Source organism: Schistocerca gregaria, chromosome 2 (assembly GCF_023897955.1).
Source record: "Schistocerca gregaria isolate iqSchGreg1 chromosome 2, iqSchGreg1.2, whole genome shotgun sequence".
Classification (NCBI taxonomy): Eukaryota; Metazoa; Arthropoda; class Insecta; order Orthoptera; family Acrididae; genus Schistocerca; species Schistocerca gregaria.
Genome location: NC_064921.1, coordinates 713630107 through 713657914, shown reverse-complemented (window position 1 = coordinate 713657914; position 27808 = coordinate 713630107). Strand labels below are relative to the sequence as shown.

At 36.9% G+C, this 27808-nt stretch overlaps 1 protein-coding gene across 1 annotated transcript; it reads left to right on the top strand.

Annotated features, from left to right (window-relative positions):
- Positions 1 to 453: 453 nt before the first annotated feature.
- Positions 454 to 26665, top strand: LOC126334836 (rho GDP-dissociation inhibitor 1). Its single transcript, XM_049997499.1, has 5 exons — positions 454 to 592; positions 874 to 1079; positions 1166 to 1275; positions 1353 to 1467; positions 24761 to 26665. Exons 2-5 carry the CDS (start codon positions 887 to 889, stop codon positions 24958 to 24960), a joined length of 618 nt encoding a protein of 205 aa, XP_049853456.1. The 5' UTR covers positions 454 to 592; positions 874 to 886; the 3' UTR covers positions 24961 to 26665.
- Positions 26666 to 27808: the final 1143 nt, after the last annotated feature.

Below are 27808 nucleotides of genomic sequence, written 5' to 3'. Positions count from 1 at the left end.
GAGCTCTGTGTTTACCTCCACAAATGTATTTTTATTCATCAGGTAAACAAATTACGTAATATGCTACTGACTGGATGGCGTGTACCCAAATCGAAATAATTTCGGGAAGTCTGTACAGAAGAAATAGTAATGATTTAGGAGGTACCTTACTGAATTCTCAAATAATTATGCATGGTCTCAGATTTCGTGATAAACTATTGTATAGTTTGGTTTCTATACCTGTACTTAACGCTTTTTCAAATCTGGTCTATGTTTATTTTTATTTCATGCGAAAATCAAGGCCTCCTGCAAATCAGGGGGGCTGGTTTAATATGCTTTTATGCAGAAAACCTCAGTGGTCATCTAAATTTCTTATTCTACATTCGAAATTATTAGTGGTGAAAGTGCTGGTGCTACTGGGTTTTGCGCCGTTATTTGCGGTCTGGTGTTCTTGATTGAAGGTGCGGGCGTCAGAGTAGTCACCTTTGTAGAAATGCCAGATCCATTGGATGTATCATCTTTCACGCGAATTGCTTTGTAACTAGGTGGAGTCAGTTTGGTGGTTTCCAGTTTTGGTTTGTTGATTTGGTACTGTTACTCTTGGGTTATTGAGGTACGTATAAAACAGAGAAATAGTTTTAATTGTGTATATCGCAATTTTTCCATCACAGTTTGGTAGCAGGACGTACGATCTTGTATAGTGACCGGTCGATGAAACTGAAGTGTTTCCATTCACGGTTATGTCTCTGAAGTACCCATGAGTAATATCAGAAAGTCATTTGACAGGGTCTCATAGATTTGATGTTTATAGTTGCAAAGGATTCCAAGCGAGAGGTTTTTGTTCAGAAGTCGCACAGAAATTTTACAGAAAATCTGAGAGTCATTTATTTGCAGTGTTTAGCTGAATATGGCCGATACGGCAGCAGAAGGAATTGAAGATCTTCATATAAATACACCTGAAGATGAGATTGATACAAATTATAAACCACCCCCAGAGAAGACAATAGAAGAACTCCTGGAAGCAGATAAAGAGGATGAAAGTCTCAGAAAATATAAGGAAGCGCTTTTGGGAGAAGCGAAGGAAGGCAAAATTATTGTTGGTAGGTTACTACCTAATTATTCGCATGAGAATTTGCATATTATTTTTTTCCATTATAGGTAACTGATATACTTTGATTCCTTACAGATCCGGATGACCCTAGAAAAGTAATCGTGAAAAAGCTTGTTCTGTGTGTAACTGACAGGCCGGATGTTGAACTTGATTTAACTGGAGATCTCACACAGCTAAAAAAACAGGTATCATATCACTTGTATCACATAATGTCACTGTACTGTAATTAAAGTAAATAAACCTAATTTTTTAATCATTGCAGGTCTTCGTGATCAAAGAGGGTGTATCATACAGAATACGTATAGAGTTTATTGTACAGAGAGAAATTGTACATGGGCTGAAATATGTTCAGAAAACATACAGACTTGGTGTTCCTGGTAAGTCAGTTAAAATGATGTAGGGATTGCTATTGATTTTTAACATATCATTTTGGAAACAGGTACGGTATGGACATACCGTCACGTTTTATACTCAAATTCTTTGTGTTCACAGTAAATTTAAATTTTATGGTAATTTAAACGACTTAGTGGTGAAATAAATCCACATGTGTCAATATTAGTTTTTATATTAATGAACTCTTTGTGGAGAGGGAAGGTGCTGAAAATTGTCAAAGGTGGAAATTACCTGAATATATTTCCTGTCTGTGCAGCAGGTCCATAAGTATTGTGTGCATAACAGTTTGATGCCAAGAGATTAATATCAGTGATACGTATTGGAGGTGAAAGTTAGTGTTTTGTCAACAGCCAGTGAGCGTTCCCTTTGAGATTTAATTTTGTGACGGACAAGTTTTTTTTATGGGTGTGTGGATCTTTTATAGATACTGTTCTTGTCTTCTGATTATCATTAAAGTGTATTTTTAGTGACTAAAGCACAGTTAAATCACCGAGCTGCATGCTGCTGGTTGACAATGCATTCTGTTTCAAACTCTTTATCTCGTGCATGTGCTATTGAACAGCTTATAGGACAGCAGCTATGAATGTGTAATTTTGAAAGGTACTTTGAAATCCTGTTTTTTTTTTTTTTAATGGAAATTAAATTTTAAATCCATATTTCGAAGAAAATAAATCTTCTGAACATGAACATGTTTTTGGTAAGTAGTTTTCTCACATCTTATTCCCTGATAACTTGGTTTACCTGAGTATTTTAGAGTTTTTGTTTGCTTGTGCAGTCCCTAAGAATTTGATGACCTTTGCCTTCAAGTGGCTTAGTGTGATGCTCAGCCCTGTGTTGGCTACAGAACATAACTTTTAAGGCCTCTTCTTATATTTGATGTCTAAAATGCCTAAAATACTGCACCTATTTTTAGGAATGAAGCAATGGTGTGGATGTATCCAGTTTCTGTAATTTTTTTGCTAAATAATGAAAAGTGATTCATATTGGAGAAATAGAACCACTTTCTAAATTTACAAATATTCAGAAATTTTTTTGGGTGTCGCAGCTAATAGTCTGAATATCTTATTTGACATTTATTTAAATTCCTATTTTTTTTAAAAAGAAAATGCATAAGATATTTTGCATTCATTACTATTCAGTTAACTCAATTATTTTACTGAAATCCTTTTGGGTTTCCCTGCTGAATGGCACTGATACGACAAGATCACCCTTCAGACGTTGATATTAATTTTGATGTGTTGGTATCCTTCAAATTGTGTAACATAATTTTGCTGGATACTTGCCCTCCCTATTACACGATCATATAGTGTCACATGCATGAATTGTGGGATATATTTATAGTTTTATGCTCATGCTTTTTGTGACATTTGTTGCCTGTTCCCATGTTGAGTAATCATGTGTATGCTCTTCGCTACCTTAAAACGGTATGGAACTTGGCAGTTATCATATTATCTTCTTACATATTCTCGTGCACATTTTTCTTAATCCTTTCTAGTTTTTTCTGTGAAAACCTATTCAAAATTTCGTACAGCGTTTTTCTAATTTACTTTCTTTGATTAATGGCAACTGGTTGCACTGTGTATTTGTACAGGAATTTCTGAAGTGTATAGAAAATCGAGGAAAGAGAATTTGCGTAGAAATGTGTATTACAGTGAAGTAAATATTTTCCTCAAATGTGCATTTGTAGTAAACAGGTCATTTTCAGAATTACTTGAAAATATTTAAATTTCTGTCACTTCAAAATTGAAGGTTGGCAATACACATCACAAGCAAGAGAAACCATATGTGTTATCTTTTACAATCTGTTCACATTTGTAATGTATTGAAAGAAACCACCAGTAAATAATGGGCTCTCACGTAACTTAAACTTAAGCAGAATTCATGTGCTGATTCAGGATGCAATAATCTTACTCAGTCTCATACTAACATTACTTGTGAGTGACTGCTTAATTATCACCAGTTTGAATAGGTTACTATTTTAGTATTCTAGACTTAAGAGGCTTCTATAAGTAGTTTTTCAAAGGTGTGTTGGCATCACTGAGGTTAATGCACAGTTCTGTTGATAATCTTTGTTAAAATTACATTAAAGTTGGGTTGTGCTGTGTATTAATTTTCAAATCTGTTACTGCAATGGCTGAATTATCATTCTAAAAAGTGCCATGTTCTGTACTTGCGTATAAACTTCACATTTAACTGGAAGTAAAAAAAAAATCATTTATACATGAAGTACATTATTTAAAGATCTTATGCTTCATGAAAATTCCTGTTAAATCTCGCCTCCAAACAATTTGTGAGAGTGAAATACGGTTAGCAGTTTCAAATTTTAGAAACTTGCTTTTAAGTGTAGTTCTAAGTCTACTGCAATTGTTACTGAGTTACCTTACTGTTTTTTATGGATAATACAGTAGTAGTACAGTAATCTGAAGGAAAAAAAAGAGCTAGTGGTATTGCTGGCCAAGATGCCCCATCCATGGAAATTCGGCCAGAGTGCAAGTCTTATTTCAGTTGATGCCACATTGGGCGACTCGTGTGCTGGTGATAAGGATGAAATGATGATAACACAACACCCAGTCCATGAGCAGAGAAAATCTCCAACCCAGACCCACTGTGTCGGAGGCAAGCATGTTACCACTCAGCTAAGCAGGTGGACAGTAATGTGAAGAGATTTGTGAACCATATTAAGAACTACGGGAAAAGTCAGCATTGTGTTCTGCACAACCATCAAGGAAGAACCAAATACCAATAGCCATATCTGGAGTAAGCTATGAGTTCATCAAATTTTGATTGCAGTAGCATGACAAGCAAAGTTCACAGATTATGGGGAAAACATCAGAATAAACAAGAAGTTGATGCCATTAAGCAGACAGAAAGGAAATAATCAGGCTAGCATTGCTAATTTGTCATGAGGGCAGTGGCATTGGACAGTCATGGCTGGTGGCATGCTGAAGTCCTAGATTTAGTGAGAAGGCCACTTGGTGTACACACCTCCTGAATGAAGTGAAGCAGTCAAAACAATCATAATGGTGGTGATACATTAGTTATGTTGATAGTCTCCTTGTAACAATTAAAGTTTCTGCTCTTAAAAATAGCTTGTTACATTTGTGAATAAAACACACATTTTTAATGCAATAATAATAAGCACTGACAGACATGGGTGTTCTTTCTTGCAATCATCCTTACAGTTGTAGAGGTTGACTTTATTTGAAGACAGTATGTAATAAACTGTTAACAAAACCATCACCCACACTGTGTATATGGACAAGAATACAATGAAAACTCCGGTTACTTGTCGGTCAAGAGTCTTTTCATTTACACATGTGTAACTGTGTGAAAAGACAGTGCAATCTGCAATTGAATCAAGTAAATTGGTTATTTTTCAGAAAATTCCATTTGCTGTTTTGATGTAAGCTGTTTTTGCTTGAGCATAAAGCATCAAGGTGTAATTTCACAGGCTTAATTTTATTAAACGTAGAATTACAGAGGACTGGGGAATTCGAATTTTTTGATGTTTGTTTCTGCTACACGCAAATTAATTTGTACTGATCTAGTGATTTATCATTCAGATGGATACAGTTTTTTAACACATTGACTGCCATGGTATAGTTGGGTACTGATCCCTTGGGGCCATTTACTTTTTCTCAATATCCTGCTTTAGTTTGCTCCAAGCAAACTTGTTAACTGCAAATAAAGCGAAAATATGACATTTTAGTACCTTTTTTAAATTTTTTGTGTGACTTACGTACAAGTCACATGGCCCCAGAGTAAAGGTACCATGTGTGTCATTTACTGTGTCATTAATAATTTTAGGTTTGTACTCCTGTCAGTTTTTCATTCCACAGCATTGTTTGTGTACAGTTCCATTATTGCTTTCCTGCATTGTTGCTACAGTCTTTAGTCAGTGTTGTTTTCCCTGTAACAAAGTAATGTTGTGGCAGAAGAAAATGTCTCGTAGAAGTTATGAAGGTGAACAAAGGCATGTACAGCAGCTTTTTGATGAAGTTATGGACATAAGTGAAGAAGATTCTGTGTCTATTTGGTGATAGCTCAGACGAATTTTTACGAGAGGAGACCAGAAGCGAAACTGGAAGTTCTGATGATGGAATTAAATCAGTGAAGGTAGGAAGAAGAGTTTTATGTCCACATTCAGTCAAAGAACGAGCTGTAAAAAGCAGGCAACAAAGCACCTCGTACCGTGTTAGTGCCATAACTTCTGCTGTTGATTCAGGTTCGATTGAAGTAGGGCCTAAGTGTAATATCAGAAAGTTCTGAAGATGAAGATGACACATTTAGAACAAATTCTAATGAGATTGTCTGGGGGCCAGTTACGGGGCAAAAATATGAAAAAAACTTCACATTTATTTGTCCCAGTTCTGGTGAAAATGCTTCTCTTGCACGAACTCTAAGGCAAGACACTATACGACTTCTTCAGATATTTTGTAACTGATGAAATTTTAGAATATGTGACTCAACAAACTAATTTGTATGCAAAACAAGTCTTAGAAAGTCATTCAGTAACTGTTAATTCACGACTGAAAAAGTGGACTGATATCAGCAAAACTGAGATTGAACAATTTTTAGGATTTTTGTTATGGATGTTACTAAATGTAAACCTGAGGATTCAAAATTATTGGTCAATAAATATGCTCTATCACAACAACGTCAAAAAAAAAAAAATAAAAAAAATTTGTCACACAATTGTTTTGAACTGCTTTTACGTATGTGGCATTTTTCCAATAACGTGTGCTCACCGGGAAACCACTTATTCAAAATTCAACCTCTTATTGATAAATTACTGCAGAGATTTCAAAGTGCAGTTGTCCCTCAGAAAGAAGTTTGCATTGACGAAACACTTGTGCCATTTGGAGGAAGTTTCATTCAGTATATAAAGAATAAGTGCCATAAATTTGTAATTATATTGTTCAAACTTTGTCTAAAGGGTGGCTACACGAGTAATATGAAGATTTATTTTGTGGGAAGAATGTGAATCCTGGTGTTCCTTTTGCCACTTCTGTTGTGAGCCTTATGAGTGGATTACAAAATGAAGGCAGATTCTTATAGACAGGCAATTTTTACACAAGTGTTCATGTAGCCCACCAGCTTCTTGAACAGTAAACACATTTAGTTGGTTTTCTTAAACAGAAAACTGAATCTTCAAGATGTTGTACAGGCAGAACTGAAGAAGGGGAAACACAAAGCAAAGGAAAGTACCACAGGCGTAGTAGTACTGACATGGAAAGGTAAGAGGGAAGTTCTGATGGTGAGAGTACTGTTCATGGAGAAGAAGAAAAAAAAGTTCAAACCAGGAAGGGCACAAAGAAGAAACCAACAATGATAATTAACTATAATCAGTCTTTTATAGCTCTTTCTGACTTGCATTGTCTAAGACGGGGTATGAAATGGTACAGGAAGCTTGCAATTGAATCGCTGACAGGATCAGCACTGGTAAAAACTAATCATGTGATTTACCAACACATCAACAAGAATAAAATCTCAATCAGAATTCAGAGGAAGTGACTTTGAGACTATTCCATACAGAAGATGTCAACATCTCTCACCAAAGCAACCGCATTACCTGCAGATTGTGCCTTTGTGGACATGGGAGCAGCCAGATGTAGGTGTACAGTGTGCTACGAAAAAATGAAGAATGAATTTGGACGAGGGCAAGTTGTCAAGAAATGCAAACTGCATGGAAATGTAAGAATTGTGACTCATATTTTAGCTTAGAGTGGTTTTTCATAAAGCACAGTGCATGCAGGTGTTAGAGAAATAAAGTGGAATGACCCAAATTTTTCAGTTTCATTGTTGCAATTAGAGTTGAGGAATGTTAATAAAACTGTTTGTCATTTGCAATCTACTGCGTAAGTAATACGTCAAACTAAATAATAAAAAGAAGAAAAGTTCAATATGACTGAGCCATGTGAGTTACTGACGAATTCAAATGTCAGTAATTACTGTTGAGAACTGTAGACCAGGAACATGATTTGTTACTGCCACCATAACACAGTCACGGCATGCTCCTGTGAGTTACAACTGCACCACAGAGCTTTAATTGGAAAAATGTCTGTGAGTAGTATTTACTTCACGTGGCCCGAAGAGAATACTTCCTGTGAGTTAAATATTTAACTCTCATGGCAGTCAATGTGTTAAAGGAGATCATTGTCCAGTACCATGTACAGCTCTTGGTTTCCATAGTGGGGAAGGCTGAGACATTCGATAGGAACTGACCTAGACCTAGACCTCACTACAGATCAGTTTGTCACCACAGCCAAGATTTTGGGGCGGAGGGGTCGTCAATATCACAGTTCTGCTAAATGCTTACAAATTGTACCTTCTTTTCGTTTTATAACCCACTGCTAAATAATATGAAAAGATAACTATAGATACTTTATTTATCCCCCAATTCACATATCCTGCAAGTTTACCCCTACAAATCATACCAAAAGATGAGTTTTGGAGAGATGTTTAACGTGGTGTATGTTAGCCTTGCTGCATGTTTAATGTGTCTGGTGTTTTCTTTTCTAAACTTTAATGTTATGTGTGCTCAAGCTGTGGCGTGTTATGTCAAACTGTGATGTTTTCATGACGTCACTGATCTTGTGCCGTGATTGGCTGACATAAGCAACCCCAGCAACCTCCATGGTAAATTACACTGTGTATTTGTCATATTTATACTTGTGTAATACAAAAATATTCATTTCAAGTGATACAGCACACACAACCACTCAGCTCCATTGTACATTGCTCTGTTAAAATAGCATGTGTACCCTTGCCTGAATTAAAAATGTTTTTGTTCTGGATTTGTTTACATGTGGTCTGGGTGCACTAAGTTTTTTCGCTTTCATCCTAACTGCATGTCCCATAATTTTACCTGATAAATTCCACACTCAATTTGTATTGTTTTCAATCTCATGGTATGCTGCTGTGATTCGCAAGAAATTAACTTGCTGATGAATAATAATACAGTCAGAAAAGAAACTTGCTAATAAGGAACATTACCTGCAGTCAGCAAGTAAGGAAACTAAAGTAGCAGGACATACTTTTCACATTTGTTTTCTCTAATCATTCGTGAAACTGCATCTAGGTGGTGGTACTTACATTATTGTACTTTATACGTATATTACAATACTCTAGTCCTCTCTGGTGAGACATTTGCAAACTTATTTAAATGGTGGACATAAGTTAATGACGGAAACAAAAAAATCTAAAACAGTAATATTAAACGTTAGCGTAATGAAACATCAAAGCATAATAAATATACAGAGACAGGGACTTAAACTTCCAGAAGCTCTGTTCCCTGTTGATGTAAGTGCTGCACATGAAAATTTTGGACAGCATTAGGCTGAAACACCAGAGCCTTTACGGTGCCCATAAGATCTGTACTCGGAGGAAGCCTTAGCCTAGAGCTAAGTGGCAATTCGAGGTGCAGCCTTAAGACTCGCTACTTCCTGTTCAGAAAATATCACTTGATATTAAATGTCAAGAGTTTCAAAAACATAGACTAGCATTATTTAAATCTGAGTGCTAAATATGCAAAATGCATTCTGATCATTTAATTTCTGTAATATATTATTCAGAAATTTATTCTAATGTATTGTTTAGGAGCAGCTCTGCCTCAGCCTTTCCTTTATGAGCCGTGCCTACCATCTACCGTTAGTGTGGTTAAGACACTTCATGAGTGTGCTCTGGGACAGATTACAGTGATTATCTTTGGAGAAAGATTTTATTTTGCTTAGTTTTGCTTGTCACAACTAGAAAGAGATAATTAGCCACCGTAAGACATCAACACCTTGATATTGCAGTTTTTACACACACCAGTCTATTATGGCGTACACAAAATGCATTTGCACATCTTCTGTGACACCTCATCTAAGAGTTGTTTTTTTTTTATTATTTTTTGTGTGTGAAGCACATTTATGCCTTTATTTGTGAGAAAGTTTCTCCTACCATTGACTTTGACATACCACTCTACTTTTCCATGTGTAGTGATCATCATATTCGTTAAATTACAGAAGGTAGCGTCTATTCCCTGAAGCAGTATGTTGTTTCCATTCGGGCATAGTTTCAGTGTGAAACTTTATATATAAAGACTTCATTCATCATCATACTTTCACAAATGGATCAAAACTTATTTTTGTTGAGTTAAAAATGTTATAGTGTAATATATATATGGAATGATGTGGCATTCTGAGGTAAAGGAATACTGTTGTGCATAAACTGATTTTCTATCCTGATAGATCCACTCTTACACCTAACCATTTTGTTCATGTGTTTACCTTTAAAATATCAATTTTCAAAATAAGGAGCAGCACAAGCAGTTTGAGACCAGCATGCTATCAGCCATTTTCTTAACTAATGACTGAAAATTCATTTTTATGTATTTTTGCTGTCATTGGAACTACAGCTGCTGTAGGTAAGTACTGTTTTTGTGCTTCTTTACAGGAAAGTAGTGAGTAAATGAGTAGTGTATCTGATACACCAACAATTTAGCACATTCTGCTTTGACACTACATAGATTTAAGCACATTGGGTTACAATTTCTTGCACAAATGGTAATCCTTGTAATATACCCCCTCAGTGAATTGCTTCTGTTGTTCATAATTTTTGTCCCTTGTTAAGTGATTTAAGTCAGTTACTGTACTTTTTGTTCCAATACACATTTGAGTAGTGCATGGCATATTTTTAAATCTAGGAGCTATCATCAGACATAGTGCCAGGTAATATGATAAAGTAATGGTGTATGTTTTCTCTGTTCTAATATTTACAAAATTGTGCTAAAATGAGTTATCCAAATGGATATTATTTGAATGTAGAACACACTTTTCGTACATTCGAGAAGATGACAGATGTGGTCTATTTCAATTTGGACATCCTTTAGGTTTTCAAAAGGACCCAAAAAATCTATTTCTTTAAAGGTTAAAAGGAATGGTAGAAGGACCACAGGATCAAAGTTGTTACAAGATGGGCATATCATCTAGTGATAGTCAAGATTATAAATCCTTTCCCATTAGTGTTATAGAGGACAGTTGAGAAATCTGAAATAAGGATACACATTTGATTGTAGCTTAGAGGAATGGCATTGTGTAGAAATAAGGGTGGCTGGGCAGGAATTCATGCTGCTGTTCCTCAGATATGTGTCATGAGTTACATGCTGCCATTCCTTGTTTTGTGAGGTTTAATGAGGATTTTGTAGTGTTAAGATCTATTCTTATGAGGTATGGTGAAAATAGTGTGAATGGTCAGGACTTGATTTCAAAAGCATTTCATAGCCCTGGTGAGGAAGTTGTTTTGAAATAGTCAATAATAATGATAATGTTAATCGACACCTCATGTTCTGTTATTACCAAGCAACAAACCTGGATACAGATCACAAGTATACACAACATTTATTACCAGATACCTAGAATTAAAATTTTTAACAGAACAACTACTAGCTGATCAGATCCGTGTAATAATAAAAAATAACAGGTACCCCAGTCAGAATTAGAAAACATCAAACAACAAGTACAACAAATACTGGAACAAAAAATGTGCAATCAGAAGTAGAAAATATAGTAATGGACTCAAACATCCCAGAGCAAACAAACAAAGAACAACACACATCAATTAAACAATCAGAGGAAAACGAAATATTAAGACTGCCACCAGAATAAGTAAAAATAGAACACGAAGTGACACAGATGTTAGATATAGAAGAAAATTTCAGCTGACATATATAGAATACAAAGACACAAATACAGACATTAGACCATTCTTGCATAGACCGCCAAATAACCCACAAGTCAAAACAATAAAAACTATCAACAAAATCATACACAACAAAATAAATGAAAACACAACTATGGAAGAGTTAAAACTACTGGTTTATAAAGGAGCACTCACTACACTAAATATACACACTAGGCAGAGATCAGAACCAACCAACACACAGAAGAAACTCACAAAACCAGCATGGCAACACAGGCTACAGATCAGAATAGAAAAACTGAGAAAAGACATTGGACAGCTAACACAATTTATAAGACATCAAATGTCAGAAAAAAACTAAAAAGGTTAGGTAAAATCTCACAACAAGAAGCAATAGAGCAATTAGATGAAAAGAAGCAGAAATTACGAGCATTGGCCAAACGACTTAGAAGATACAAAAAAAAAAGTGAAAATAGAAGGAAACAAAACCAAACATTCAACACAAACCAAAAGAAATTTTACCAGACAATAGATAACACACACATTAAAATAGACAATCCACCAAACATAACAGACATGGAACACTTCTGGAGCAACATATGGTTAAACCCGGTACAACATAACAGGCATGCACGGTGGATAGAAGCAGAAACAGACACATACAATATGATACCACAAATGCCTGAAGTGATAATTTTGCAACATGAAGTCACCTGAGCAATTAATTCTACTCACAATTGGAAAGCCCCTGGAACAGATAAAATAGCAAATTTCTGGCTAAAGAAGTTCACCTCAAAACATTCACATCTAACTACATTATTTAACAGTTACATTGCAGACCCATACGCATTCCCTGATACACTTACACATGGAATAACTTATATGAAACCTAAAGATCAAGCTGACACAACAAACCCAGCTAAATACCGCCCCATAACATGCCTACCAACAATATACAAAATATTAACTTCTGTCATTACACAGAAATTAATGACACATACAACACAGAACAAAAAGGCTGTTGCAAAGGAGCACGGGGATGTGAAGAGCAAATGATAATAGATGCAGAGGTGACATATCAAGCTAAAACTAAACAAAGGTCGCTACACTACGCGTACATTGATTACTGAAAAGCTTTTGATAGTTTACACCACTCATGGTTACTAAAAATATTGGAAATATACAAAGTAGGTCCTAAATTGATACAGTTCCTAAACATAGCAATGAAAAATTGGAAAACCACACTTAATATCCAAACAAATTCAAATAATATCACACCACAGCCAATACAGATTAAGCGTGGAATATACCAAGGAGACTCATTAAGTCCTTTGTGGTTCTGTCTTGCTCTGAACCCACTATCCAACATGCTAAATAATGCAAATTATGGATACAATATTACTGGAACATACCAACACAAAATCACACACTTGCTATACATGGATGATCTAAAACTACTGGCAGCAACAAATCAACAACTCAACCAATTACTAAAGATAACAGAAGTATTCAGCAATGATATAAATATGGCTTTTGGAGCAGACAAATTTAAGAAAAATGCCATAGTCAAGGGAACACACTAAACAAGATGATTACATATTGGATAACCACAGCGACTGCATAGAAGTGATGGAAAGAACAAATGCCTATAAATATCTAGGATACAGACAAAAAAATAGGAATAGCTAATACAAATATTAAAGAAGAACTAAAAGAAAAATATAGACAAAGGCTAACAAAAATACTGAAAACAGAATTGACAGCAAGAAACAAAACAAAAGCTATAAATAATTATGCTATACCAGTATTGAACTACTCATTTGGAGTAGTGAAATGGAGTAACACAGACCTAGAAGCACTCAATACACTTACATGATCACAATGCCACAAATATAGAATACATCACATACATTCAGCAACAGAAAGATTCACATTAAGCAGAAAGGAAGGAGGAAGGGGATTTATCGACAAAAAAAAACCTACATTATGGACAGGTAGACAATTTAAGAAAATTCTTTTTAGAATGAACAGAAACTAGCGAAATACACAAAGCAATCACTCATATAAATACATCGGCTACACCACTTTAATTTCATAACCACTTGTTGTCCCTTTAGATCACATAACATCAACAGATACGAAGAAAGTAAATTGGAAAAAGAAAACACTACATGGCAAGCACCCGTATCATCTAACACAGCCACACATCGATCAAGACGCATCCAACACATGGCTAAGAAAAGGCAATATATACCGTGAGACGGAAGGATTCATGATTGCAATACAGGCTCAAACAATAAACACCAGATATTACGGCAAGAATATTATTAAAGATCCCAATACCCCAACAGATAAATGCAGACTTTGCAAATAACAAATAGAAACAGTTGATCACATCACAAGTGGATGTACAATACTAGCAAATACAGAATACCCCAGAAGACATGACAATGTAGCAAAAATAATACATCAACAGCTTGCCTTACAACATAAACTTATAATACAACACGTTCCCACATACAAGTATGCACTACAAAATGTACTGGAGAATGATGAATACAAATTATACTGGAACAGAAACATTATAACAGATAAAACACCACCACATAACAAACCTGACATCATACTCGCCAAAAAAAAGAAGAAATTAACACAACTAATCGAAATATCCATACCCAATACAACAAATATACAAAAGAAAACAGGAGAAAAAATTGAAAAATACATCCAACTGACTGAGGAAGTCAAGGATATGTGGCATCAAGATAAAGTTGACATTATACCAATTATACTATCAACTACAGGAGTCATACCACACAATATCCACCAGTACATCAATGCAATACAACTACATGCAAACTTATATATACAACTACAAAAATCCGTAATTATTGATACATGTTAAATTACCCGAAAGTTCCTAAATGCATTATAACATATACCATACAGTTAAAAGGAAGTCACGCTTGATCAAGGTCCGCGTCACTTTCTACTTCTGACCAGACATAACATCTAAGTAATAATAAAATAATAATAATAATAATTAATTTCTGTGTGTTGGGATTAACTGTGCAGTCATTCTGTGTGGATATGTATGTTTACCATTAATTTGAAGGTTATTAAACGATGAATTGTGTGGAAAGGATACAAACTTTCCATGACTACTGTTCACTGGTGAATTAGGCATAGAATGAAATATGCAGATGATGGTATCTGTTGTCAACAAAACGTAAAAATAGATAAGTGTATCTTTGAAAATAAATGATGCTGAAATTTCGGTGATCCAGGTTGTAATAATGTTGACACTGTTAGCAATGAGTGTAAGTTTGACAGTACTTGATTTGCAATGGTACTTACAAATTTAAGTCTGAGTGTTTTGTCCTGCAAGTGCTATACTTTTATCTACTTTATGACAAATTGTCAAATGGAAACTCTTAATTGTGCATGAAACAGATTTTGTAGATTAGGGGAAGACCAGCAACTGACTGACTACCAGCTTAATGCTACTGCCATTCTCAATGTTAGTCGTTCACACTACGGAAACTACCCTCCGCACCTCAACAAGTAAAATTTTGTCCTAACATTTATCTTATTTTCAGTAATGACAAATTCCATGTGTGTAAAATTCTGGCACCTGAAATTATAGGCTGCATGTGCATGTAGGGTGAAAATCTTATGTAGCCCAGTGCAGGCTGTAAGAGATGCTAAATAACTTCTCATTTGAACTGACTAAAAAATTATTGTTTAATGCACATTGGCTGGTTGAGGATTGTCTTTCAAATAAGTCACTAGTACTGAAAGAGACTGACACATATTTTGTACGAATTGCCTTAGTTTTGTGAATTGTCATTCCTAATACCATAAAATCAATAAATAACTCATACGAAATTTAAAAAAATAATTATAACATTTCTGGCTCACAATTTGGTGCCTCCCTGGGGGCCCGGGGATTAGAATAGGCCTGAGGTATTCCTGTCTGTCGTAAGAGGCGACTGCGTTTAGTCTCTCATGTTTCGGCCTTTGTGATGGTCCCCTGTCGGGTTTGACCTCCAGTTCTCAATTATCCCGAAGAGTGAGTCAGTTGGAGAAGGGCGCTTTAAACGGTGCATCGTGTCCATCATGGACTTCTTTGCACCTCATATCCAGCACTTTAACCAGTCCGTTGTGGTGGGGCCACCATGTACCCTGTTGGTTGTAGCCGCCTGACTACACGGGGATCGCTTTGCTGATGCCTGCACCGTTAACTCCCCACGTATGCCAAGGAGTAAATGCCCATCACCCTGGGGCATTGTTACTCCCGGCAATGGCCATCCTGCCAGGTGGCCTTTGCTGTGGTTGGGTGGCACCTGTGGAGAGGCCTTCTGGTCGGAGTAGGTGGCATCAGAGAGGATGACACTCCATGAAGCGTAGTACATCATCTGTTGCTGTTGGTCCGCCGCCAGGAGTCTCTAAGTGGGCATAGTCTAACTTCAGTGCTAAGAAATGAGACCCCAAGTCATTCCCCTCCCTGGTCACATCTCTAGTGCACTTCAGTATATCCATTCATGTCCCAGGGAATCGTTTCTTCTGTGTACTGATTCCTTGAACAGCCTACAAGCTACCCACCAGTGCTACCCTCGCCATCCATCCAGGAGTCCATCTATGCCCTGGACCGGTCTCTTCGTTCAGTGGTGTTTGTGTGGACCCCAGGACATGTAGCATCCCAGGCAATAAAGTTGCCGACAGGCTGGCTAAACAGGCTATGAAGAAACTGCTTCTGGAGATGGGCATATCTGAATCTGACCAGCGTTCTGATTTATGCTGTAGGGTTTTTTGGCTCTGGGAGACGGAATGGCATAACAGTACACACAACAAACTGTGTGCCATTAAGGAGACTACGAATGTGTGGAAGACTTCCATGCAGGCTTCTCACAGGGAATTAGTTGTCCTCTGCTGGCTCCGCATTGATCACACTTGGGTAAACCACGGTTACCTCCTGTGCTGTGAAGACCCGCCTGGTTGACAGTGGCCCATATTCTATTGCAGTGTCCCACTTTGACTGCCCAGCAACGAAATGTTGGGTTACTGGACTCATTGTCGCAAATTTTATCTGACAACGCCTCATCAGCTAATTTAGTTTTAGGTTTTATTCATGAGGGTGGGTTTTATCATTTGATCCAGGTTCTAGCACATGTCCTTTGTCCTTCTGTGTCCTCTGCGCTAGTGCTTCTAGGGTGGAGGTTTAAATGCATTGCAGAGTGGCTGGCTGCTCCTTTTTTATTCTCGTGGTCAGTCAGCCATGGTAATCTGCTTGGTTGTTTCAATCTCTTCATCCCTTTTCTTGCGTTTCTATGGTTTTCTTCTCTCCTTTTGTCCATTTACGTGGTTGTTGCCCTTTGTTCTTGTGATTTATCCTTTCATTCTGTTTTGAGTTATCAGTCTCGTTTATTTTATTCTTATACTAGTGGCATTGTTTTATTCAGGACAAGGGACTGATGACCTTGTAGTTTGGTCCCTTTCCCCCTCTTTTAATCCAACCAATCATAACTTGGTGTGCTTTTTGGTGAGGCAGTAGATCCCAAAAATTTGAATGCCTTTTTGTCTTGTTTGCACATGAAATCCATTGCTCATTATTGCTCAAAATTGCATTATAGACCACCTCATATGTTTCTAATAAAACGTCCAGAGAAACAGTTCTGTGCTGAAGTTTGTTCTGCTGAGTATGGAGTTTTTTTACTCAAACGAACACAGAAGTTTTGGTGCCCAGAATTTCCATTCGTGATCTCGTGTAAAACATTGAGCTAAATCAGGTTAAGGTCGTCTGACAGTTCATAGCAAAATGATTGTGTGCACAATTATTTTTGACTATTTGATGTATCACTTTGTTGATAAATACAGGATGGCCAAATATTATTGTCCTGATTACTCTGTCCACCACTTATGCAAAACATGTTCATTTCATTTCATGATTTTCACAATGAATGTCAACAGATTAAAGATCTCCCCACTAAAAGTAATATTGTTGAACAGATTTTACATTTGGTGGGCTGTCAAGTTGCAACACTTATTTGAAATAACTATGATAAACAAATGACAGACAGTTTGACATGCTTGCTTTTCAACTTCAAAAGTCACTGATGTAACTATTCTTCTCTAAAGAAAAATGAGGAGTTAGATGTAAAGAAATTGCATTCGAAGAAATTAAAGAAAGTTGAAATTTTGTTTCCATTTTAAAATATTAAATAAGTCCAATAAATCAATTGCCAAAGGACATAAAGCAGTTCCATCTAAAAATTGTTTTTAAATCAGTGATTTAAAAAAGCAAAAAATGTTAATTGGTAAGGAGCACACAACTGTTAAAATTACACCATGAAGAAAATATCAAAAGCTTAAATGAACTTCTGTGGTTTCCTTGTTACTTGGCTGACTCCTTTGACTCCACTTACTTTCTTATCAATCCTTATACAGTCCATGCTCATACTCAATCTTAATGACCCTGTCATTGGTGAGTGTGAAATACCAATCCTCTTCTTTTTATTTTTAGGATTTAATATTTATTAAACAAACAGTTGCACTGCACTTTTTTGCTCTAATGTATTGTTGTTGCTGAAAAAGATTTTTGATTAATATGTAATGCGGTTTATTTTGTACTTGTTGTTTTGTGATTTGATGAACTTTGTAGGCTGTAGCAGAACATTTTATAATAAGCTACCACACAAGAATGTTAAATTTTTTGCCATATTCCCTTAGTTTTATTTCTGACTGTTGCACTGGTTAAATATATCGCCTCTAAAACACTGTAATACTTGCATACCTTCTTCAAAACATTGTAGTTCTTGCACATATTTCATCTTCAAAAATTTTGCTTTTGTGAATACCACATCATCGATATGGTTGAATGTAGGGTGCAAGTAACATGGGACTACTAGAGACTGCAAACAGTTTGGGAATGGATTAAGTAGATAATGTCTTACTTCAGTTTTGTTAACTTGTGTGCAAAATTGTTAAAAGCCAAATCATTTTGTCACCCACCAAAGGTTCTCATGACATTCCACTTGGAGCTAATGGATTGCCACCTTGAAATGCGTGCAAAATATTGAAAGTAGTGTAAGAAAATAGTGAAATCTAATTGCTGAAAATAGGGGAAATTTGTACTAAATTTTCACTGATAGCATTCAGCCCAAAAATTACAGTGGTGCTCAGTTATGCAGGTTGTCCCAGATGTCTCGTAATGGGTTACAGTGTGCTTCCTGGCCCATTGCAGGCAGTGCCAGGTAGTGCTTCCACTCCTCAGAGAAGGGCTATGGATAGTACATTATGGAGCGAATCAAGAAAAATAATTAATGATGTCACTCAACTGGAGAGCAAAAGGAACTGCTCCAACCCCTATCTCAGCCTACAGGATGGACAGTGACATACTTAAGGACAAGCTTCAGATCTCTGAGAAGAGTTTGCAAATTTTGTATGGATAATCCCGGGAAATAACCAGAAACGCCTGGCAAAAAGGGAGAAATTAAAGTTTTTCTGTTAGGTGGTGCTTTGGAAGTGCATTCCCCTTTGTCTGACTTATTTTAAAGTGTTTATTTGTGTGTGTGTGTGTGTGTGTGTGTGTGTGTGTGTGTGTGTGTGTCATAATAACAAAACCCATTTTTTAGAAACCGCCATGTTGTGTTATGGATAAGACACTGGCTTAGTAAGTTGAAGGTAGTTGACTTGAGTCCTGTCATGTGTCAGTTTTTTTACATCCTAGTAGAAATGACTGTCTTCATTTATTTATTCATGGCTGCATAGTGTGATATCTGGGACTGTAACCTACACGACTGTACAGGCAGTCCCAAGAACTCTCCTTCCCCTGGAGACTTCTCCTCATTATTAGCACCTTTACATCCTGCGTAGAATGCAGTCCTACTTTTGGACTTCCTTATTCTCTTTCAGTTAAGCCAAAATTATGTTGGATAACTTTTACAAGGGCTTCTTCAGATAATCAAAGACTTCTACTTGGTGCAGTAGACTACTCCCAGCCTGTGGAAATTTTGACCAGTACTCAAGGAAAATATTGACTGGGCATCAGGGTAGTACATCTTTGCAGAATATTTTGTTGTCCTTGAGATTCACCTGGAAAAAGTGTAGAATGAGAGGTCTGTACTGCTACAGCATGGAGATATTATTGATTGGCAGTTGCATTTCATTGTAGAAATAGCCACAGAAATGTTCTGTCTGGTCAAGCTTTGATAGACAGTAATATGACTGTTTGTAAATGTTAGCAGAATGATGATGTAGGCATTATGGGATGGGGAACCTCCTCCAGAAATTGTTAGATCAAGGAAGGTTTTTTAAGGAGGTCAAACTAAAATTCTGGACTAAATCCACAAAAGGTGACTCCCATGGTCAGATGAATTGCGGAAAATTTGAAATGTGGTTTACAAATATGTTTCTCCCAAATCTTCCTCTTAAGTTAATCATTGTGATAGAGAATATTCCATATCATAACAGAGAGCTGGATTATCCATACAAAATTTGCAAACTCTTCTCAGAGATCTGAAGCTTGTCCTTAAGTATTTCACTGTCCATCCTGTAGGCTGAGATAGCGGTTGGAGCAGTTCCTTTTGCTCTCCATAGTATAGTATAGTATACCAAAAGGAAGGATGTTGTAGTGGCTGCAAAAGGGGTGTAGTGCCTGTAATGAGAGCATGAGGGGGCAGGCCCTGTTTGCTTTAATTCAAGCATGTAGAACTGCTTAAAGAAGTGTGAGATCAACAAAATGTGATTTGGGTGCAGTAAAACTGACTGCTTACCACAATGAAAGTCCCACTACTGCAGATTTTGAATTTTATATGAGGAGCAATACAGAATTAATAGCAACAATTACCATTGTTCAACAGGAAACTATAAATTTATATTTCATGACTCCTGTATGCTTTTATCATGCCCATCTCAGTTTTTACTTCTGTAGATGCACCATATCCAGCAGTCAACAGCTATTACAGCAGCAGCCAGTAGGTGGCACTGCCAGCACTGTTTGGAGCACTAATTGTATGTGAACCCAAGTGTGGTGCCAGCACTGTGTAACAGTGCAGCTTGTTCCCCTGCACTTACCATTACCCCTCAGCAGCCTATGTACTGGGAGGCAGAGGATAGAGTTTGCTTCCTCTGCTCCCTGGAGTCCCCTCAGAATTCATTCTTATTCTTGTTAATAGGCTATCTCTTTAGGTATCCTTTTTAAATCCATTGTTTACTAGATTTTTTCTAATGATCGTGCCTTTTCTATGCCTGAATATTGACCATTCCACTTTGAACACCCTCTGTAAGCAAATATTTTTGCAATCTCTGTTAAGTTAGTTGTCCGAATTCTCTGCGTGCACAAACTTGTAAAGTGCTACAATGCTAAAGTACTTCTCTCTTACAGCTCATACTATTAATGTTATAACAACTCAGAAAAAAATTCAAAGTGTGGGAATAAACACTGTCTGCATATGATGTTATGCCATTAAATAAATAGTGCGGGAGTAAATAGTATAATGTATGGTAAAACTTTACAAAAGGCTGTCCACATTATTAACTTGAATTATGTGATAGTAACACTTGCCACAAGGAATTGTGGGAAGCTGCTGCTAATAATAATAATAATAATAATAATAATAATAACTGTCTAGTCCCATGCAGCGATCTTATATAGACAAGCAAGTGCCTTAAATGCTATCTGTATGAGCACCAATCTGAGGTCTTTGAATCCAGAATGATTGACACTTAGTAACACCACCTTCCTGCACTTTGGAACAACTTGTGTTCTTCTGTTCCCCTGAATATGTCCATTCTTTTCACTTTATCTGCTCTCCTAAGTCTCTGTCAGGCATTACTTTGTGTAATTCCACAACACAATATTTATCACTTTGTTTCAATCATGTTTCCACACACATTTCTCTACAATAGTTTTTCCAGCCTACTACCGTCTTCAGTTACACAAAGTTAATCTGTTTAACTCGTAGATAAATCAGTGGCAAAATTTTATAAAACTTTAATTTCCTTCCCAAAACCAAGAGTTATATAAATGCTACCCCCCCCCCCCCCCCCTTAAACTATGGACGTTGTTGTTGGTGGGGAGGCTTGCGGGCCTCAGCGATACAGATGGCCGTACCATAGGTGAAACCACAATGGAGGGGTATCTGTTGAGAGGCCAGACAAACATATGGTTCCTGAAGAGGGGCAACAGTCTGGATGATTGACTGATCTGGCCTTATAACATTAACCAAAACGGCCTTGCTGTGCTGGTACTGCGAACGGCTGAAAGCAAGGGGAAACTACAGCCACAAATTTTTCCCGAGGGCATGCAGCTTTACTGTATGATTAAATGATGATGGCATTCTCTTGGGTAAAATATTCCGGAGGTAAAATAGTCCCCCATTCGGATCTCCGGGCGGGGACTACTCAAGACGACGACGTTATCAGGAGGAAGAAAACTGGTATTCTACGGATCGGAGCGTGGAATGTCAGATCCCTTAAACGGGCAGGTAGATTAGAAAATTTAAAAAGGGAAATGGATAGGTTAAAGTTAGATATAGTGGGAATTAGTGAAGTTCGGTGGCATGAGGAACAAGACTTTTGGTCAGGTGACTACAGGGTTATAAACACAAAATCAAATAGGAGTAATGCAGGAGTAGGTTTAATAATGAATAGGAAAATAGGAATGCAGGTAAGCTACTACAAACAGCATAGTGAACGCATTATTGTGGCCAAGATAGACACAAAGCCCACGCCTACTACAGTAGTACAAGTTTATATGCCAACTAGCTCTGCAGATGATGAAGAAATTGAGGAAATGTATGATGAGATAAAAGAAATTATTCAGGTAGTGAAGGGAGACGAAAATTTAATAGTCATGGGTGACTGGAATTCGTCAGTAGGAAAAAGGAGAGAAGGAAACATAGTAGGTGGATATGGATTGGGGGGAACAAATGAAAGAGGAAGCCGTCTGGTAGAATTTTGCACCGAGCATAACTTAATCATAGCTAATACTTTGTTCAAGAATCATAAAAGAAGGTTGTATATATGGAAGAATCCTGGAGATACTAAAAGGTATCAGATAGATTATATAATGGTAAGACAGAGATTTAGGAATCAGGTTTTAAATTGTAAGACATTTCCAGGGGCAGATGTGGACTCTGACAACAATCTATTGGTTATGAACTGTAGATAAAACTGAAGAAACTACAAAAAGGTGCTAATTTAAGGAGATGGGACGTGGATAAAGTGAAAGAACCAGAGGTTGTACAGAGTTGTAGGGAGAGCATAAGGGAACAATTGACAGGAATCGAGGAAAGAAATACAGTAGAAGAAGAATGGGTAGCTCTGAGGGATGAAGTAGTGAAGGCAGCAGAAGATCATGTAGGTAAAAAGACAAGGGCTAATAGAAATCTGTGGGTAACAGAAGAAATATTGAATTTAATTGATGAAAGGAGAAAATATAAAAATGCAGTAAATGAAGCAGGCAAAAAGGAATACAAACGTCTCAAAAATGAGATCGACAGGAAGTGCAAAATGGCTAAGCAGGGATGGCTAGAGGACAAATGTAAGAATGTAGAGGCTTATCTCTCTAGGGGTAAGATAGATACTGCCTACAGGAAAATTAGAGAGACCTTTGGAGAAAAGAGAGCCACTTGTATGAATATCAAGAGCTCAGATGGAAACCCAGTTCTAAGCAAAGAAGGGAAGGTGGAAGGAGTATATAGAGGGTTTATACAAGGGCGATGTGCTTGAGGACAATATTATGGAAATGGAAGAGGATGTAGATGAAGATGAAATGGGAGATACGATACTGCGGGAAGAGTTTGACAGAGCACTGAAAGACCTGAGTCGAAACAAGGCCCCGGGAGTAGACAACATTCCATTAGAATTATTGACGGCCTTGGGAGAGCCAGCCCTGACAAAACTCTACCATCTGGTGAGCAAGATGTATGAGACAGGCGAAATACCCTCAGACTTCAAGAAGAATATAATAATTCCAATCCCAAAGAAAGCAGGTGTTGACAGATGTGAAAATTATCGAACTATCAGTTTAATAAGTCACAGCTGCAAAATACTAACGCGAATTCTTTACAGACGAATGGAAAAACTGGTAGAAGCGGACCTTGGGGAAGATCAGTTTGGATTCCGCAGAAATGTTGGAACACGTGAGGCAATACTAACCTTACGACTTATCTTAGAAGAAAGATTAAGAAAAGGCAAACCTACGTTTCTAGCATTTGTAGACTTAGAGAAAGCTTTTGACAATGTTGACTGGAATACTCTCTTCCAAATTCTAAAGGTGGCAGGGGTAAAATACAGGGAGCATAAGGCTATTTACAATTCGTACAGAAACCAGATGGCAGTTATAAGGGTCGAGGAACATGAAAGGGAAGCAGTGGTTGGGAAGGGAGTGAGACAGGGTGGTAGTCTCTCCCCAATGTTATTCAATCTGTATATTGAGCAAGCCGTAAAGGAAACAAAAGAAAAATTTGGAATAGGTATTAAAATCCATGGAGAAGAAATAAAAACTTGAGGTTCGCCGATGGCATTGTAATTCTGTCAGAGAGAGCAAAGGACTTGGAAGAGCAGTTGAACGGAATGGACAGTGTCTTGAAAGGAGGATATAAGATGAACATCAACAAAAACAAAATGAGGATAATGGAATGTAGTCAAATTAAATCGGGTGATGCTGAGGGAATTAGATTAGAAAATGAGATACTTAAAGTAGTAAAGGAGTTTTGCTATTTGGGGACCAAAATACCTGATGATGGTCGAAGTAGAGAGGATATAAAATGTAGACTGGCAATGGCAAGGAAAGCGTTTCTGAAGAAGAGAAATTTGTTAACATTGAGTATAGATTGAAGTGTCAGGAAGTCGTTTCTGAAAGTATTTGTATGGAGTGTAGCCATGTATGGAAGTGAAACATGGATGATAAATAGTACTGGGAGATGAAGAAGCTTGCACAGGATAGAGTAGCATGGAGAGCTGCATCAAACCAGTCTCAGGACTGAAGACCACCACAACAACAACAGCAACAACATATAAATGCTGCAGTTAACTCTATAGTCTTCCATTTTGCAACTTTACTGCATACAATCAGTACCTTTATGAGCAATAATGTTCTTAATTTGACTGCACTTTGCATTTTCTTGCTCTGGCTGTGAATTGTGCACCACTTTGCCACATTACTTTCATAATTCAGAAAGACATAGTCATTAAAATGAAGTCATTCGCACACCTGAACTGCTAAAACGTTGGAAGAAAATTGTATTCTGTTCAAAAGAGGGAATTCTCATAGGTTACTTACAAGAACACCAAATGCGGCACTAACAACTACAGTTGCCTTGTAAGATGTTTAAAAGACTGGGAAAGTTAGCTCTGATAGTTAAAAATTAATGTATGTAAAAATTGTGTGCTTCTGATAAAAATTCTTTCGGTTGGCCTGATATGCAGTGGTTGTTCTTGGTGGTGCTAAACAGTAATGGTCAAGTAGAAGTGAACTTATTTTGAAGCATTGCATATGAATACAGGTATAAAATAAGTTTGTTTGTTGGTGAAACTCCCGTTGATTTTTGCCAGTAACTGAAAATTTTAAAAATTTCTGTGTTACAGTGGACAAGATGACGCATATGGTAGGCAGCTATCCCCCGAAGACTGAAGTGCAGTCATACACGACACCACCTGAAGATGCGCCATCTGGGATGGTGGCACGTGGAAGCTATATTGTACACTCACTTTTTACTGATGATGATAAGCATGAGCATTTGAAGTGGGAGTGGAGTTTTGAAATAAAGAAAGACTGGAAGGACTGAATACCACTTTTGCAGACTGTGCGTGATTGCCGAGAAAAACCAGCTGTTGGTGCTGTTAGTTGCCTTGCCCTGTCCTGACATTATCCTAACCTTTCTGCTGGGAAAAAAATCTGGTACACTCCTTTTATATTCCTGTCATATAGACCATGCTCCTGTGTCCCTATTGTTTATATTTTCACCCTGTGCAATGTCACTTTTAGTGGTTCTCCAGATTGTTTTGGAGGACCATACCACTACTGCATTCTGATTTTATCTTCCATGATGCAAATTGCTTACAACACTGGTAGGAAAATATGTTGTTCAGGTCAGGAAAATTGCCTTCCACAACTCTTCAGTTTGTATTATACTTGATTTGTATTAATTTTGTCACTGTCAATTAGTGATGTAATACCTAACAATGGTACTTACCAACAGAATTGTAAATCTATTTTCCTCATAAAAAGTATTAGTTTAGGTGGCATTTTTAGGTTGGTTTTATAGTGTCAGTACTTCAGAGTAGTTCATTTCTTTTTGTAATACTGTTTTGTAATTTACTGTTTCTGTTCTCACATTGCTTCCATTTCCATGGCGAAGCTGTTGTGATTGTGTTTCCTGATACAGTTTTGTAGTTTTTATACTTGCAATATATATAGATAAGAGATCCTGTAATGAGTTTCATCACATTTCTCTGGCATTATGTGCATTCTAGAGGATAAAAATGTCAACACTTATTCTTACATAATGAATTCACCTGTGTGTTCATGTCAACAGCATATCTGTGCAGTATTATTGCGCAGTTGTCATTTGTTCCCAATGATATCGGAGACTCATATTCTTTTCTGATGATGACAGTATCTGCACATTATTCAAAATTATAAATCAAATTTGCATTTAATGTGTAAATTGTATGTAACTGAACAAATTTAATTCCTCTGAACTTTGACATTTGAGGAGACTATAAATCAATAGTAAATAGATACTAGTTTTGGATATATTGGAATTGAGGAGCATGTTTCCCAGAAGCAGGTATTGTTTTTTATAATACTTTAGAAACCAAAGTGCAATCTAATTTTAGTATGAATTGAGACCAAGATAAATATAGCCTTGGATGTGCAGGTTGCATGTGTCATAAGTTAGGATGAATTGGAATTGGAGCTGGCTGTGTACTGGTGGAATGTTGAGTAGGTTTTCTGGTGCATGTTTGGAGACATATGCTACTTATTCATGTACCATGAGGGCCTGCTACACCTCGTTGTGAAACTGGAGTCATAGTATTTTGGTGGAAATTTTTTTATTGACATAGTCTGTAGTTTAGGTGAACCTATTTAGACAGTATTGAAACTTTTTGATATTGTCCACATGCCTCGATGCAAAGTAGCCTTTATGTAAAGAGTGTAGTTTCTTAAAAATGTGTGATGTGAAGAAATATTTACTTAAACTGTGCTACAGCTTATACACATATATATATATTATATATTCATTATAAACATTAAGCTTTTGTTTCACTTCGAGGAGATGGAAATTAAAGCGTCTTAGGTATGATGGTGGAGCTTTCATTATTTATTAATGCATCTGCTATTATAAGAACAATGTTGGAAGTTTTGCCATTATGTTAAGGATGTGTGTTTCTTGATTAAGTGGAGATGTAACAAAATGTGATTAAATGGAGATGTATAAGTGTAATCAAGTGTTTGCTGTTGCCTTGGAAATACATTTATGTAATGCACTGTTTAGGTTTTATTTCATTGATTCCCTGTAAGAAAAACCTATTTTTTGTGCTGTAATGAATGAAAGGTGGTAAAATAGTAAGGAAGTGGCTCTAAGAAAGATCAAAAAGACAAAGGGAGATAGGATAAGCAAGGTGCATTAACTTTCAGGAGAGTTATCATTTGTAGAGATGTTGGATAGTACATATATATAATAAGTCAGTTGGTTGGAAAATAGAACAGTGTTTCATTAATATTCTTTCGTCCCCTGCATTTTTTCACAGTAGTAAGTGGGATTTCTATCATTAGTCCCCCCCCCCCCCCCTCCTCCTTTTCTTTTTACCCTGGTCAACTACCCAGATAAACTTAGCTAGTTATGGTCAGTTCATGAGGACATGGACATTGGTTTTCCTGTCTGGTAAGTACTTGGTGCCACAAGTTGTCTGTATTCAGTTTGTGAGAAGGTGCAAATTTGTACAAAGAAATCCTCAACCTTGAAGTTAGCTTGTATGCCAGTGTGACAGATGGTTGTTCAGGTGAAATACAGTTGTACTGACGTATAAATGATTGTGCACGAGTATGACTATTTCCCTTTGTGACAGTGAGAAAATGGGACCTACTAATCAAAATTAAGGTAGGTTGGGGAACTGGACCTACTGATGAATTCTAATACACTGTCACTTATGATTTTCGTTTTAACGTAATGTTATTTATGTAACCATGAAGGGGTAGCCTTCACAAATGGTGAACGAGTTGAGGAATACACTACCTCTATGCCGACAGTGAAATTTTCACTCTGCAGTGGAATGTATGCTGATGTGAAACTCACAGGCAGATTAAAACTGTGTGGTGGACTGAGACTCGAGCTTGGGAACTTTGTCTTTTGGAGGCAAATGCTGTACCAACTGAGCTATTCAAACACAACTTGGAAGGTAGGAGATGAGGTACTAGCAGAAGTAAAACTGTGAGGATAGTTTGTAAGTTGTGCTTGGGGTAGCGCAGAAGGTAGAGCACTTGCCTGTGAAATGCAAAGGTCCTGAGTTTGAGTCTGTTTGGCACTGTTTTAATCCATGGTAACAATAATTTGTCAAGTGCTAATTTATTAACTGTGGAATTATAAGCATATTGCAATCAGTGCTCTCTGAGAGACTGAAAGCTGTGTG